This window comes from Hesperophylax consimilis, chromosome 11 (assembly GCF_061612785.1).
Source record: "Hesperophylax consimilis isolate HC1 chromosome 11, BYU_Hcon_1.0, whole genome shotgun sequence".
NCBI lineage: Eukaryota > Metazoa > Arthropoda > Insecta > Trichoptera > Limnephilidae > Hesperophylax > Hesperophylax consimilis.
The window spans coordinates 10,598,396-10,616,188 of NC_142846.1; the positions used below are offsets into that span (position 1 = coordinate 10,598,396).

Genomic DNA, 17,793 nt, shown 5'->3' on the forward strand with positions numbered 1-17,793 from the left:
CCTACGGAAGTAAAATAATGATTTGCAAAATTAGCCATCCCCTTGGGGTCAGCAGTGTTTGTGTTTTTAGTGTCTAATGATTGTATGAATGACGACTTATTATTTTTTGTTTTGGTGATTTTTCGAAATATATCCCAGAAACGTTTCGGAGTTAATGTGTTTTCGTATATATATTGTTTGTAGAATTTTTCTTTTGTTGTTTTAATTAATTTTTTGCACAAGTTCCTATATTTCTTATATTGTTCTTGTAGTAAAATATTATCTGGTTGCCTTTTCGCAATTTTGTGGAGTTGGTTTCGTCTGTGAATAGATTTGACAAGGCCAGGGGAGATCCATGGCATGAGTTTAAATTGTTTGTTTGGGATACATTTGTTGACAGTGTTATTAGATATGTAGAATTGCAATTTCTTAATAAATTCGTCCATTGCTTGGTTAGTGTCAGTCTGATCTAGTACGTTATGCCACTTTTCTGTACGTAGCTCCTCGAGCAGGCTGCTGTAATTTATTCTAGAAATATATTTGTTTTTAGCAGCAGAGGAGGGTTTATTTCTTAGACCGAGCGCCGTGGTATAATGGTCTGAAATTGTTGTGTGTATGACAAACGAGTCTATGAACTTAATATTTTTTATGTTAATGTGATCTAAGCAGGATTTGCTCGTGCCTTGTACTCTAGTGGGGGTGTTAATTGTTGGAGTGAAACCGTTTTCGCTCAGAAAACATAAATAATCATCGCATTGACGGTGATTGTCTAAGATTATATTGACATTTAGGTCTCCAATGATTATTTGATGTTCTGAGTTGTTTGTGCTGTTAATGATGGAATGTAGTGAATTAAGAAAGTTATCAATATTGTTGAAAGATGGTGATCTATAAATTGCAAATATGCACACATTTTTGTTAAGTACTATTTTTAGACAATTTGCTTGTGATAAAGCGAGCTCGTCAACTTGAGCTTGTATTTCGTTCCTGACATAGATAACAATTCCACTGGATTTATTTATTTTTATAGATGTGTGGTATTCAGTGTAATTTTGTATTTCTTTGGAGGTATAGTATTCATTAATCCAGCACTCAGTCAAAACTAATATGTCAAATGTGAATTTAAGTTGGTCAAGAAATATGAGAAGATCATCAATATTGGTAATACTTCGTATATTCTGGTGTACAATTTTTAGACTGTACGATTCCCAACAGTATTTATTTATGTCTTTAGGATTATCAACTACATAATTGTTGCATGTGAGCATAGATTCATCGGGAATTTCAAAAGAATGTTGGATCATTTTTAGAGTAAGTTATCTGTAAGTAAACCCACACGGTAATATTAATTTGGGATGGTAAATTTATGTTTTTGATGTGTGAACAAAGAGTACATAAGTTTGGTTGCTCAGTTATTGAAATAAAATAATATACATAAATTATTGTAATACATAAATTGTGAGAAAACATTAGCCATTTCATGTTCTTCGAATGGTACAAATAAAAATTGCAATTGGTATTAGTGGTGAATTGAGGGTTAGCTAGTAATTTCTTACAATAAGGAAGTAAAGTAGCGGGGTCAGAGAGACACAATGATGTAGTTGTAAATTTGTCATATAAGAATTTCCTGATAATGTGTGGGTAATATAAATGCACAACGATGTTAATAATTAAATTATTAATTGAAATGTCTGACATCGTGCTTATTTGGGGATTGAACAATGCAATATTGTAGTATTTTTTTGAAAGGAATAGAAATATCATGAAATATAGGAACACTCTGATTAACATTTTGAAAAGGGATACAGGTAGTATGGGTATGATTGCATTTGTGAGTCATAGTGCAAGTAAGATATTCTCAGAGGTGATATGTATAGCTCTCGATTCCGTAGTTTGGCGTATATATACTCGTCCCGCTTTTACCCATACGAATGCAAATTTTTTATCAATAGCCGTCTTCTTCGCTAGGTAAAGTAGGCGTTTATTTGTTGAAGTCAGGTGTTCCGATATATATACCGGCGTGCGCGGTCCGGAGAGTCCTATTGAGGTCGTGTTGAGTTTGTCTTCCTTAGTCACAGCATTCATATTGTACCTTTTTACATCGTTTAAAAAGACATCTCTTACGTGAACGTGCTTAAACCGCACAATTATAGGTCTGGTTTTTTGGGGGATTGTCTTACCCGGAGACCTATAGCTGGTCTCAATGTCATTTTTCGTAGTGTTTGTTTTTATTTCTTGATTTATGTTAAATAAAATATTTGCCAAATTCTCACCTTCAACCTCCGGTATACCTCTTATTTCGGCGGTAAAATTTTTTTGTTGCCGATCTTGATCGTCGATCTTTAATTCGAGCATAGTTAGTTTTGCCTCGAGTTCTGTGTTTTTTTTTGAATGGAGTCTATGCTTTGTAGTTTTATCAGAGATTTTTTAAAGTCTTCTTCAAATCCCTCCATTTTGCTATTAAAGAATGTTAGCGAGGCCTTGAAGTCCTTGAATTCATCGAACATTTCGTATAATTTCGTCTGGACATTCTTGAATCCCTGTAGCTCAGTCTTGATTTGACGTAATTCATGTGTGATTAGGTCGAGTATTAATGACAATTTACTTTAATTTTGTTGGCGCATCACTACAATAGATTCATCATATATTTAAAAATATAATATACGTATATATACGACTGAGGTAATAAAATTATCTATTATTTTTAGCAACAACGAATACTTTTTCTATAAAAATCCTGTAACAATGTTCCTGTATTCGGTGATATTTATGAACCGGAAAGCCCATCCTTACAGCGAGAAATAACGTCATTAAATTAAGAATTACAGCCTTAAGGCTTTTATTTGTTTTTGTTCTTTTCCGCGTTCTTTCTGGCGATAAATTTTTGAAACAGAACCTTTAAACGAAGGCTCGGGTCCTTTGATGTTTTTTTCTTCCTTTTTAAACGTCGTAAAATAAAAGTTTGCAAAGTGAAAGTATTTATAATTAGTATTAAAGAGGATGTCGTTCGCGAGGGGAATAATTTTAAGTGAATAATTTGAATTAAATGTACATAGGATATTCTGAAAGACAACAGTAATAATAGATAAGTGTATAACTTAAGGCGATGCAATACGTAGTAAGGCGATGCAATACGTAGTAATGCAAAATCATGTGTTTTTGGTTTGAAAATTTGGTCTAGAAATGTTTCAGATGCTTTAATTAAATACTGCAAGTAGAATACATCTTGACTTTTGAAAAAATCGAGTATTTTTTATGTAAGTCTTTTTATAAGTCCAGAAAAAAATAATGAATAAGGCCTATGAACATTGCTTTAAAGTTCAAAACCTCCTACTTACGAACCCATTTTCAGTTATGATTTTATTGTTGAACGTGGCAAATTAAGTTATTTTTAAAATGATAGAAAAACATTTAAATATTTGTGCCTGAACATCCACAAAATTAAATTAAAGGCACTTTTTGGCCATGTTTTTTTCTTGCATAAATCAAAACAGGAGGATGGTATTAAGCGGGAATTTAAACCTAATCGCCATCTACGTAAGGGTTGTTATTGATAGCGGCTCAATTTAAAATATTACACGATGTAGTGCATCGCCTTAATAAAATTACTTAAACCATCGATCATGATAAATCTTTGGAACGAAATATTAACAATGCGTAGCTCTGTGATTAATTATTTGCCAATGAATTAATTAATCCTTTGTTTGTAATTGCAGATACGTAACTACTTCTGTATTGCTACTTTAATTTAATTTTGGAATAATTATTTTTGTACTTTGCATTTTAAGATTAGGTAAATATAATATGAATGATGATACACCTACCCATAAGCATTTACTCTGTAACTTATGTTAGTTACATATATTCTTTGAACATACACGGAGATAAATGAGTATTTCTAAATTATTAAAGTCCTGTTAAAAACGTGAGAACTTTCTAATAAAAGTTTAGTACTTTCCGAATACATTTATCGGAACACGTGTTTATGCACCTGCGTTTGCTCTGTTTAAATATAATTTTAAAAGGCCAAATTATATGTTGACACGTTTTAATTATACATTGTTTTATCTATACATAATTTATATTTTATGTTAATATTTATAATTTACATGATATATTTACATATTATATAGAATATATATTTTATATATATATATAATATATATTTTATATATATATATATATATATATATATATATATATATATATATATATATAAGCCACTTTAAGCCACTTGAGTCTCATGGTATTTATAAAATACCTTGTGGGGCATGTGAAAAGGTGTATATTGGACGGTGTAACAGAAAAATATCATGTAGAATTGCAGAACACAAGGTAGATGTCACTAATAAACGCTTAACTTCATCCATAGTACAACATGTCCTTAATGAAGGTCATAAAATGGACTTTAATAATACCACAACAATAGCTAGCATATACAATGAGCCAAAAAGAATTTACCGCGAAGCAATTGAAATTCATAAACATAAAAATAATATGAATACCAGAAATGACTCAATTAGAATTCCCAACACCTGGAAAGTTATAATTGACCAAAATAACCCAAAACCGACATTTCCAAAATTCTCAGAAACACTTCCAACAAGTTCAAAACAACCCAATCAGGTCGCTACACACATACTGCTTGATATTGCCAACCCCGCCCCCACCCCCTCTACCGTCAAATCACCATCAACACGCATACTTCGTCCTAGACATAAGAATTGATAAGCACCCACTTGTATCTTGACTTCCGGACCGAACAGACACGCGAAAGCGTTCAGTTTGAGACGAAATTCAGGACATAAGGCCTCTGAAGATGGACAGTGAGATCTGTCCGAAACGTCAGAAATTAAAAAGTCCTTTTAAGGACTACTTTACGCGGGTAAACCGAGAACATTATTCTACATATATATATATATATATATGAATGTGTGTTTTATTTAAATAATATTATTTAAATTTATTACATAACTTAATATATTACGTATTTTCGGTTTTTCGGTGACGGGATAAATCATCACAGTGATAATTCATCACATCTTTAAAAAGTTACATAAAGTCATGGAAAGTGATGTGAAACAAAAACTTTATTAACTTTGTTAAGTAGGTTAGGTTAGGTTAGGTTAGGTAAGGTTAGGTTAAGTTAAAAAATAAATATTTTTCATCGTATCTAATGACTTTATATCACTTTTTAAAAGTGTGTTGAATTGTCACTGTGTTGAGTTATCACCGAACCGTATTTTCATATATAATGATGAAATGCGAAAATATAATGATTTCAATGAGCATATGTTTGTGTTCAAAAGTTAGACATGAAACCTATCAAGTCATTCATTTGGGGTCTGTAGTCCCGTTTATAGCAGGATTATGTATAATTTGAAGAGATTTTTAATAAATTAACAATATTTTATATCAGTTAGTTATCTTCGTGTAAAGTTATTTATATTTTTTGGGATTCCAATATTGTATTACAAAAACAGGATCTCAAATTGTTTTGTTATTTCATGTTCTTCGTTTTTATCTTTGCTGTTTTTTCACGCTCGTAATGGCTTTATATTGCTTACCCAATTCTAATTTCATATTATAGCTTATGTCCTATACCATAAGTATCATACGTAAAAGCCGAAAGGCTTTAATTATATAAATAACTACATTAGGAAGGTATGAGTAGGTATCTTGCAAGATATCAATTTTCAATTGTTCAATATACCCTCGTAAATCAAGGACTTTATTCTTGTCTAATGGAAATTTAAAAACACCTCTTTCTTTGAAAGAGGTGTTTTTATTTATTTATTTTTATTTTTTAATAAAAATAAATACAAACAAAAAATAAAAAAATGGATTAAAGAGCAAAAAAGACAAAACTACCAGAATTCTATAACATACAAGAATAAAACATATACACGCAAAACAAAAAAATATATAAAACACGCAACACGCACAAACACATAAATCATTATAAATGCCGATTTCCATTCTCTTTGAATATTTTTCTTTTAGTGTGATAATTATATTTTAATTTTTAATCTTTAATTTTTGTTTAAATTTATCTTTATTTTAATGTTGTTGTTTTGTTTTAAAATGTATAAATTCTTATATTATAAAATGGGGGCCTCAGCACGGGTAAACAACCCAGTGAGGCCAACATTACTGAATTAGAATATGAAATATTGTAAAATAATGTAACAATAAAAAACAAAAAAAAGGACAAGAAAGAGTAGTATTGTTCTGGTGAGAGATAACCTTTCAAAGCCGAAATTATATGTATACAACTATGTTATTGTTTAGTGGCTAGATCTGACTGCCAGGTAAAGTATTAAACCTTTCTTTAATTAAACTCATTCCTCTGAATTCCTGCTTTACTGGATACTCTAGACAATTCATTCAAAATACGTATTGCTTCGCGGTAAGAAATTAGTGAATTAAATAAAGTCATTGATGGAATATTCAGTATGAAAAGATGGTCAGTATTAAAAGTAGATCTAATTTGACTTTCTTATTTTTCAATGACGAAGGAAAATTAATCTATGAATTAACACTTCGTTAACCACGAGAGATGTACACGATAAATAATATCCTAAAGCTGATAAACAAGACACTATCTCTTTGAAAATGAAAACAAAAACTGTCAAGGCTTCATTAATTTAAATTATTTTATTTCAAGAGAGAACAACAGGCAAATGGGCTGCGTTTATTTTATGGGTTTTTATAATTTAATCGCATAATATCTTTCGTGGGTATCCTGTATGTAATATTTTTCCACAATTATTGGGTAAATTTTATATAGTGTAATAATAAATATAGTGTAATCTTTGGGTAAATTTTATACGGTTAATCCTTTATTTATTTGTTTCTCATATCTTTCGGTTACTTGTTTAGTTAATTTCATATTATGTCGTTCGGTTAAACTTTTAGTTAATTTTATAGAATATATTTCTGAAAACCTTTCAGCAAATTTCATAAAATATCTTTCGGTAATTCCTTGGGTGAATTTTATGGTGATCGGATAATTCATCACATCTTTAAAAAGTTATTTAAAGTCATGGAAAGTGACGAAACAAAAACTTTACTAACTTGTTTACGTAGGTTAGGTTAGGTTTAATTTTTTCATCGTTTTTAATGACTTTATATCACTTTTTAAAGTTGTATTGAATAGTCACTGTGTTGAGTTATCATGGAACCATAAATCTTTAGGTTGACTTTTTAGTTAGTTTTATGTAACATTTTTGGATACATTTTATACATCCTTCGTTATAAATATAGTTGCGGCGTCAGTCTTTCGTATATCGTATACTTTAATCTCGTGCGACCATAAATTTTAAACGCACCTACTCGGCGCGCAGAAATGCGAGGAGTCGAGGAGGTACGGCCATACCTTGTCCCTGTATATTAAATATTTTTTACGTTCTCGTTCCTCCTTACATTAAAGATTGACGGGGTCACCAAACCGCAGATTGTCAGATTCTTAAGGCGTAGAGACTCAGACAGCTACGGTGAAAATGTTGAAAGAATTTTAAGGAAAAAAATGTCGCTTTTAAGTGTTTTAAGTTGTGGATATTACTATTCAGGTAATCTTCGGTTTGTAAAAACTATTCTATGCAGTTTATGACATTGGTAAAGTAGCTTTTTAATAGTTTATTCGTTTGTAAGTGTCTCTTCTCTGGTAGTATCGTTTTTATGTTTGTTCCCTATTTCAGCGTATTCACTGAGAAAGTTGTCTGTAGTACCTACCTATTGCCATCTTTATTGATGATATTAATTACTATTTATTACACTCTTCATACCTTTAGAATATTGTCTATTAGATTTCTTAAAGATGTCAGAAAGTAAAATAATTTGTGTGTATTTCCGCTTCACAATAAAATCCAAATAATGGAATATTTCTGAACGTATCCGAAAACTAAAGATTGTTTTGAAAGGTGATGAAATACGCTTTCATAATTAATTATTTGAAATGAACACATAATTTTTAAAATGTTGAAATTTTGAAATCATACATACAAAGTTTTAAAAATGGCTTATCTTACGTTGTGTCTTCAAAAAATACACATATTTTATTAGATAAATATATTATAAATAATATAACTACCTTATTTTTGTCGTTATATATAAAAAAATAATTAGTAAAAATACACAAAGTTACCATGAATTTTTCTCAAATTGCAGTCGGAACTTTTGGTTTCATAGATGTGTACATTTTAATTATTCTGTAGTTAACTTCTATATTTAAATGATAAGTTTGGTGTTTTTTCTTTCCAACACCGTTAAGTTTATATTTCTAACGATTTCTATAAGACTTCTATGAGCTGTTCCAAAAAGCGTTGACTCAAATGGACTCTACGGGTAATACCTGTTTGTTCCCAAAACCAAACGAATTAGCCCTAGTAGTTTATTTTACCAAAGCATCCAAATTCACAATCTATAGTAAAATCATCATTAGGTACTAGATTTTATTTAAGTTCATGGCTATTTGAGGTTCAAATGGTACAATATACAACAATTTTCGGCAATGACCAACGTCCGTGGAAAATGTTTAGCCAATACATTTTAATCGCTTACCGACAAAACTATTTCATTCAATTTTGACATGAAGAATTAATTACAGATAGTTTATTTTTAATAATAATAATAAAAGGATGATTTTTATAAATTATATAATACATTACTACAATGATTTATATTATTACTAACTACATATGGATAAAATATACCGTACCATACTTACCTGGTACGTCACTTAAGATTAACACTTAATTAACATTAAATAATTGTTTATTAGCAAAATTTAAATACAGAATTTAGGACATAATTGGAAAATTGGATATAATTTTATTTTCTCTCAGGAATGGTATATTTAATTTAAGAGTATGACAGCTTAAAAAGGTATGTTTTTAGTTTAGATCTGAATTCTGTTGGATTGTTATGGATCTTATTTCCGAAGGAGTTTATTCCAAGCCTTCGGGCCAGATACTCCGAAAGCGCGATGATCAAACTTAGTATTTGGCTTGCGCTTAGGTTCCATCAGTCTACCTAGCTACTGATTTAAGAGTTGACTGACTCAGACCAATGTTTTCAGGGACGTATAATTCAGATATAGGGTGGGGCCATTTCATTGATGGATTTAAACACCATCCAGCACAATTTGTACTGAATTCTTTCAGGCCACTTGAGCCAGTGAAGGTTACGAAGGTGTTCTGAAATGTGAGAATATTTGGAAACCCCGGTTATGAGCAGTGCTGCTGCATTAAGCACTGATTGAAGTTTGTCAATTTGCTATTTTGGAAGGTTGGCATAAATGCCGTTGCATTAATCGAGACGTGAGACTACGTAAGAGTTGATAAATAGTTTTGTTGCTTCTGTAGGAAGCTGGTAAAGAATTAATTAGGAAGCTGGTAAAGACAATTGACAAAAAAAATTGACTGACAAAGTAAAGAATTTTCTAAAGGAGATAACTAGTAGTATTTACGTATGTTTACTAATATTATTGCAGACAACCAATAGAATAAAGAAAACATGAAAAAAACCATGTAATTTAAGAATCTTATTTTTACCTAAACACTTTTCAAACCTAAGTATAACTTTATAATATAAAATAAATAATCGCAACGAATGGTTCAATATCCATAAGTTGCCATGAAAATTTGTTTGTGACTGACGACGCCGGCGCTCCCTTAAGTGGTTCTAAGGTTTGAGGCGTCGCGTCGCCGTGACAGCTTCACACGTTACATAAATAAAGCGAGACCCCTCAAACCCGACAGTAGCGGGAACTGCAGAGGGACGTTACATGTGCCTGTTTGTAACGAAACGTAAATTGGACTTCAGGTAGTTCTGCAGAGTGAACGTTACGTTCAGATATATAATTTACTTTCAAAAAGTGCCCTGTAATACAATTTCTCTGAAATTCCAAATAAAAAAAATATTTAGTTAGTATTAAATGTTAATCATAAATCATCATACGGCAAATATTTGCCTTTCCTCTCGTTTAAAACAGTTTCCATAATATTTTCGACACATACCAGTATGGAAGACGCTATCAGAATCGCCCTCAGAATAATTGAAGCGTTGCTTGAATTGGCTTTAGTCGTGTTTGGTGACCAGATATAAATAGCCAGGTACTTATTCACCTTCCTCCCCAACAGGACAACTAATAATTGGAAGAGATTTTTAATAAATCACCATTACAAAATTTTCTCAGTGCGGTTGCTTCTACATTGCCAATGTATTACAAGGTACTTCTTTTCTCCTTCCCAACTACTCCCCTCATCTCATTTCCCTCCCCACAACCTTTAGCCTCACAACATACCCTAATTAGGGATGCCATAGTCTCACTGGCTCCAGAAACTAGGTAAAAATAGCACGTTTTAAAGTTAGTTAAGTTTCAATTATTGTATGATATTTAAATGATAAGTATCAATAAATCACAATGATTTTTTTAAACAATGCATATTAATATCTAATGGCAAAAAAAAATGTAATAATAGCCTAGCGTAATACTAGTCTAGCGTAATCGTAGCTTTTTACTTTTGCGAGTCGTAATGCATGCGTTCGGATTGCCTAGTAACAGCGGACGCCTATTGCCTAGTAACAGCGGTTATTCATTTAGAAATATGTTTCTATTATCTTTCAAAAAAAAAAATAGTGTAAATTCAAAAGTAATGTAATGTTTTTAGTTTTTTTATGTGAAACCACTCAAGAGTACCAACTGCTCCCAACCGTATGGAATCCCCGATGGGGGTATGTTGTGAGGCTGTAGGTAGTGGAGAGGGGAAGGAGATGGAGATGGAGAAGAGGAAAGTGGGGAAGTACCTGGATAACACGGCCAAATCCATTTGAATCAACGTTTCACTTATGAATGGTGTTCTTACACCAGGGCGATACTGAGAGTATCTTCCACTCTGGAACGTTCCGAAAATATATTATTTTAAATCAGTTATTTATTAAATAACACAAATCCATCAAATAATATTTATTTGTGTACGCCGGGATTTGAACCCGTGACCTTCAGCTTGCTAGTCGAGAGGTTTACCTCTCGACGATTTATTTTCGAAATAAAAATAGAACAGCTGACCGAGCGCGGAGAAATATAATTACAAAGGAGCGTTGATGAAAAAAATAGTCGAAATTTTGAATTTTGAATAATAATCACCCTCCAAAGTTTCGCAGTATGAGCGTGGAACACGGTGAAAATCATTCATAGGTATACTATCAAAATGGGTCTAGATCACAGACATAGGAATTAATAGACGAGAAGATAATGGCGAGGGGTAAAATCAACTGTTGAAGAACGAAGGGGGTTAAGCTGACTGTGATTCGTCAATAAATCAATCTGACAGTAAATAGGCATCTCGCATTATAATATCACCATTTAGTTCTTAAAAGTAAAATCTGCTTTTGAATGAATAGACATTTTTACATGGGAGCGCAAATTACTCGCCACGTTATGAACTAATTTGCGAAGTCCAAATTCGGCAAAGTAAATTTCTTCTGTTTGCAGAGTCGTAGTTAGTTTCAGAGTATTTAGTTAAGACACCTTTACAAATGTTTCATAATTTACTTACCCCAGTAAACAACGATGAGCACACTTGAGAATCGCTACATTGTGATGTGATAGTATATGTTTCTAAAACTGATCCATATAATACGGTGTGAATAAGCTTAAAATAAAGTAAAATAATGCTTACTTATGGAATGTAATACGACAATTGGGTTTATTCTCTTTTTCACATCTATTTTTACAAGTTTTCATAGTACAAGTCAACATTTTGCCGTGTTATTTCGTAAAATGAACCGATGATGCCTCGACCATAGTTCGCACAAGAATGATGACGTCACGTTTTCAAATTTCACTTGAGGCCAAACGCGAGCACAGCCGGCTCCAATGGAACCGGTATGGGGAGTGGGGATAATACGCTTTTAATCACTTAGGGCAGGTCTACTAATATTCATATGTCTATGGTCTAGATTAATATGTATTATTTGGTTTGTTACAGTGACGAAGCGACCCAGGTGCACCCCGGGGGAGGCGGTGCCGATCAGGACGAATGGAGGAGAATGCGAATGGAATCGGGCCAGGAGGACTACTGTGCACAGCACGGGGACCATCGGGGGAAACCGGTTTGTACAACTTTCCTTCCTTTTCCTTGGAACAACAAGGTTCCACCTGACACTTTGAAATCTGTGTTTGTACTCGTAGGATGGATCCACCGTGGATTTGCTAGAAGTTAAAATATGTTTTTTTCGCCTGACAAAGGAAATAATGTATGATAATCTAGTTCTAGACTTTCGTGTTGTCAAGTTCAAAAACATTGATTTTGCCTTTGAAATTTTATATTCGTGAATTGAAGGATTATTAATTTTCAAAACCATAGTTCTGTATTTATTTGCAGGAAAGTCTCATGAAATTTATTGTTTATTGTGGAGATCACTTTACAAAGAAAAAACAAATTAAATAAAAAAAATTATTATGTAAAAATATTATATAACCCAAGAGCGGAAAAGAGGAAAATAATTTCCCTCAAGACCTGTGTCATCTACAGGGATGCTGTGTGAAGGCTCTTTTTAAGGAGAGGAAGGGGTGAACATGGCTTTGAAGACTCCAATGTTATAGGAGGGAGGAAACATAGAGGCCAGAAAATCGTTCCACAGCCGAGCTGTTAAAGTCAGAACGAGTCGTAGAAACGACCCGTTCTCATGTGACAAATATCAACTGTGTACATATGTTGGACACGCGTTTGGCGTGTTTTTCCCGACTATGCACTGATGCCAAAGGGATCGACGACGCTAGTTCATCGGAGCATCTTCCATTGTACAACAAAGAAATCATATGTGCCTGTGGTCTAAATATTGCAAATTTTAATGTGTATTTATTTTTTTATATAGGTATATATATACGTGTTTTTTTTAGTTTTACAAGATATTTTAAAATTTCACTGCAGTTTAAGAGAGAGTCCCAGGGGAGGAAGGTTTAATCCTCAGTTTCACAAAATAAAATAAATATTATTCTTTGAAATTAGCTACTAGCCGGCCAAAGTAACCAGGTCGAAAATTGAAAATATGAGTGTATTATAGAAAAAAACACTCATTTTTTTTAGATTAAGTTATATGTAAATAGAGTCTACATTCCTTGCAATATCAAGGTGAAATATTTTTACCGCGCTAGAAGTAGGAATAGGGGTGTGGCGGCTGTCGATGCTGCCCGAATTTTCCTACCACGAAAGAACTCCACGAACGGAGTCGAAGGTGACATGCGGCCACGCGCAAATGCTCCTTGAGTTTTTAACATTGATAATTCAATTTACACAACTACTGGATATTGTAAAACCCTACATACCGATGAATAATTATACCATTGCTTTCCCTATATTTTCCGGTACAACTTGTTCAATATCTCAGTGTGCTTGTAGGCATTTTGAAGTTATCGCCGTAGACCTGCGCCCGGCCAGCCCATGTATCCGACTGATGCCCGTGAAAACTCACAGTGGACAATGAACCGATATGCGAGGCCCATACTTCGGACGCCAAAGCTGGCTCTATCTATATACCTCAATGTTTTTTACTTGTTACTTTTTTAAATAGCTGCAATATTAAAAAGCACTAAAAAATTCGCATTCGTTAAAAAAATACGTTTCGTTGACATTTAACTGTATGAAAATGTATATCAACAACCAATTAACACATTTTAGCGCACTCCCGGTTCTTTAATGAAGGGTATTGTTCAATAATACAATTATAATTGCTGTGACATGGTTGGAGAGCTCTTTTGGTATAAAGCTACATGAAACAGTTCGTTTGCCAAAAATGGTCATTATAATTCAATTTGTTCCCGTTTGTTTGAATGTAACATTGATAAATGAACATCGATTAAGCTTTCTGAAAGGGGGATACGTTATTATCAACATAAAAACAAAACTTATTAAAATCACAGTACATTTATTTTGAGGTCAAGAAAAAAACACTCTTCAAAAGTTGGTCACATAATTAAAACTTCTTCAATAATTGCAAAATTCAGTAAATATTGCACGGAGAAAAATGAAAACGGTTTTTTTTTATCAAGATACTGTTCAAAATGTGATTGCATGGTCATTTTCTAGTAAAAAATATTAGTCATTCAGAATATATCCAAACACGTGTTAACGCAGATGTCCTTATCAGAATAAATATAATGAACACGTTTTTCAACTTCCTCATCATTCTCCTTGTAGGTAGTTACTTTTATGAATCCAAACAGTTTTACAAATAAATATATCATCACACTGTCAAGGCTGTGACCAAAATGTAAAGAATTTGTCATCACATGGTCAAGGCTGTAACCAAAAATGTAAAGAATTTGTCATCACATGGTCAAGGCTGTGACCAAAATGTAAAGAATTTGTCATCACATGGTTGAGGTTGTGACCAAAATGTAAAGAATTTGTCATCACATGATCAAGGCTGTGACCAAAATGTAAAGAATTTGTCATCACATGATCAAGGCTGTGACCAAAATGTAAAGAATTTGTCATCACATAATCAAGGCTGTGACTAAAATGTAAAGAATTTGTCATCACATTGTCGAGGCTGTGACCAAAATGTAAAGAATTTGTCATCACATGGTCAAGGTTGTAACCAAAATGTAAAGAATTTGTCATCACATGGTCAAGGCTGAGACCAAAATATAAAGAATTTTACGAAGCTGGCTTTACAGCTCTCGAGATGAACTTTCCTAAGAAGTTTTACATTTATCGTTGAGATCATATTCATAATGATTCTGTCAGCATTCTCAAGCGCTCATCTTGAAAAGCGAATAATTTATAATCGCTTAGTTAGCAGCCTGTCATGATCGACTTCGTAGTCCCTAACTAGAACTATGTAGGTACTTGGTAAGCGCCACTTATTTCATACGAGATATGTGGGGCATTTATTGCTTGCCCTTTTCCAATAAATACTTCGCGGAATTTCATAAACTGATCCGGGGAAAAAATTTTGTATCTGCCATTTCTTTCCCATAGCTACGACGCATTCCGGAATCCTTAATTCGAGAAGGCGAAGTAATAATATAATGTGTTATTTTTTATAGTTTTAAATATGAATAACCGCACAAATTCCGACGGGATAAACCAAATAGACAATATTTATACAACGTCTATGGTGTTTACATGGAGATAAATCGTTTTTGCCCTCATTATCAGAACTTATTAATAAAACATCAATTAAAGAATGTTTTATCAATTTGCCTTGAAAATATATATCATGACGATACACGGAGAAAACTTGCTGATATGATATACTGTTAATTTATTAAAAATCGGGTAATATTATTCGTTTTCCTATTAAAAACGGGACTGCAAGCCTTTGACGAAAGAATTGACAGAGTTCGTGACAAAGTATCAGTTAAAAGCGAATGTTTTATGAGAACGGCGGAACACGTGTTCGTATAAATATTAATATTGAAATATTGATATTGTCGCATTACGTCATTATTTTTTTTAGGAAAAAAACACGTGTTCTCCATATTTTCTGAATGACTAATATTTTATCAGGAATTGGCATGTAATCACTTTTTTAACAAAATCATTTTTATTCGTGTACAGTATTTTCGTTGTAATGAAAAAATATTCAGATTTCATGAACACGTGTTTCGACATCATGATGATGTATTACTAATTTACTTGAAGTTTATCAGAAAACCTGTTACTTCATTTGTGGGGCATGCAATCCCGCTTTTAACGGGAATAATTAATAATTTATATATTTAAGAATTCTTAATAAATTCGTAATACTCATTTTTCTGGCTGAATGTCGCATTTAAAAGATTGCAACTGATGGGTGTGTTAAGAAAATTATCAATTTATAAAAAAAATTATATCCAAACAAAGATAAAGCAACTACCTACAGTATATTTCATGTAACCTCTATATTTTTTCATTCTATATTTTGAGCCAAATTTTTTTATATATATAAACACAATTTCTCAGTTTTTGAACTTGGCAAGTAAATTTACATCCTGTAATACTATGACGACGCGACGACTCAAGGGTCAAGGGTGGTAACAAAGGGGGTATTTGCTTAGCGCAAAATAAAAATAATCGACATCGGATAGGCAAAAGGGCGTAAGTGAAAATTTTGTCAAAAATGAGTTAAACATACTGTTTTAGTTAGACAAAAATTCTGATGAAAACTGTATGATAAATTAATTTTGACAAAATTGTCGCTTGCGCCCTTTTGCTTATCCGGCGTCGAATTATGTTTCTAACAAATACCTATTAGGTACTCATTTATATTTTCGCTTCGTTCCAAGGAGAAGGATATTAATCTCGTTAACGTCCTTCTGAGACCAATATACATAATGGAAACAACGACGTTACAATACATAGGTACAGACCCGTTGTAGAGCTCTCATAGTGACGAGCAAAAGAAACGTAAAAAATTGTCGTACTTTCGATTTCGTAGTTATAGCAAATACCCTATGGTATTAATTTATTAACAATCTTGGCCCCATGTTACGCTGTGATTTTGTTCTATTTGCCGATGATCTCAAGATTTACCGCAAAATTTCATGTTAAGCTTCAAGAAGACCTTTACACACTAAATAGCTGGTGCATTCAAAACGATATGTTTTTAAATATTGAAAAATGTTACATTATTACTTTTACTCGTAACAGAAAACGAAAAGATTTTGCATATTCCATTAATAATGTACGATTAAATGCAGTCACCACTATAAGAGATCTAGGAATCACTCTTGATTCAAAGTTTATGTTTGATGTACACATAAATGATATTATAAGTAAATCAATGAAAATGATTGGATTCATTCATAGAATATCGAAATCATTTAAATACCCCCAATCCATTATAACATTATACAACTCGTTGGTCAGAAGCAAATTGGAATATGGGAGTGTTATCTGGAACCCACATTATATAAAATATTCTAAAACTATTGAATCTGTGCAAAAAAAAATCCTAAGACTGTTATCATTATATGTTATGGAGAACAGTTAAGAGATATAATTGCTTTATTATTTTATTTACTTTTCTTCCTTATCCTTTCTCTGTACATTTACTATATTTTATATTTCATATTTTTTTTTATGCTTCCGATTTTGTTGTCCGGGTTAAATCTTCCCCATAGGAAAAACTAAACCCTTCCACTCACTTTTCCACAAATGATCAGCTAGTCAATCAACACTATGCAAGTGCATTATATAAGTAAAATAAATACAAAACAATACAAGAACAACAACACGTCAACTCACCAGAGATCAAATGGGAAAAAAAAATTCACCGACTCCAGATATTTTCATATCAGAGGGTTCGGCTCGGTAGTACTTCTAACAGGGCCTATAAATCCTACTGATCCCTCAACATAAATATTTAAAAAATCTTTCGTTATCCTACATGTATTCAAAATGACCGACTTTTGCATCTTTATATATAAATTTTTTGATAGATCTAATACGCCTAAATTTTTAATGAGAGAGCTAGGTATAATGCCAGTAGCCGAAATAACGAATGGTAATATTTTTATAGTCTGAGAATGCCAAATTCTTTTTATTTCGTTTCCTAAATCTGTGTATTTTCTAATTTTTTCATTAACAGATTTTTTAATGTTACAGGAATTTGGAATAGCGACATCAATGATATAAGTTATTTTTTTAATTTTGTCATGTAAAACTATATCGGGTCTATTATGACTAATCGTTCGGTCTGTTAGTATAGTTTTATCATAATATATTTTATAAAATTCGTTTTCTAAAAATGAATTTGGTTCGTATTCATAGTATGGTACTATATTACGGCAGTCAATCAAGTTATGTTTAATTACCAAAT

At 32.2% G+C, this 17,793-nt stretch overlaps 1 protein-coding gene across 1 annotated transcript in view; it reads left to right on the plus strand.

Annotated features, from left to right (window-relative positions):
* mAChR-A (muscarinic Acetylcholine Receptor, A-type) overlaps window positions 1-17,793 on the plus strand; it is a 398,874-nt gene that overhangs the window by 195,957 nt on the left and 185,124 nt on the right. Inside the window, exon 3 of the mRNA XM_089637296.1 lies at window positions 11,973-12,096. Coding sequence (XP_089493422.1) covers window positions 11,973-12,096 — 124 coding nt within the window. The remainder of the gene's footprint in view (window positions 1-11,972; window positions 12,097-17,793) is intronic.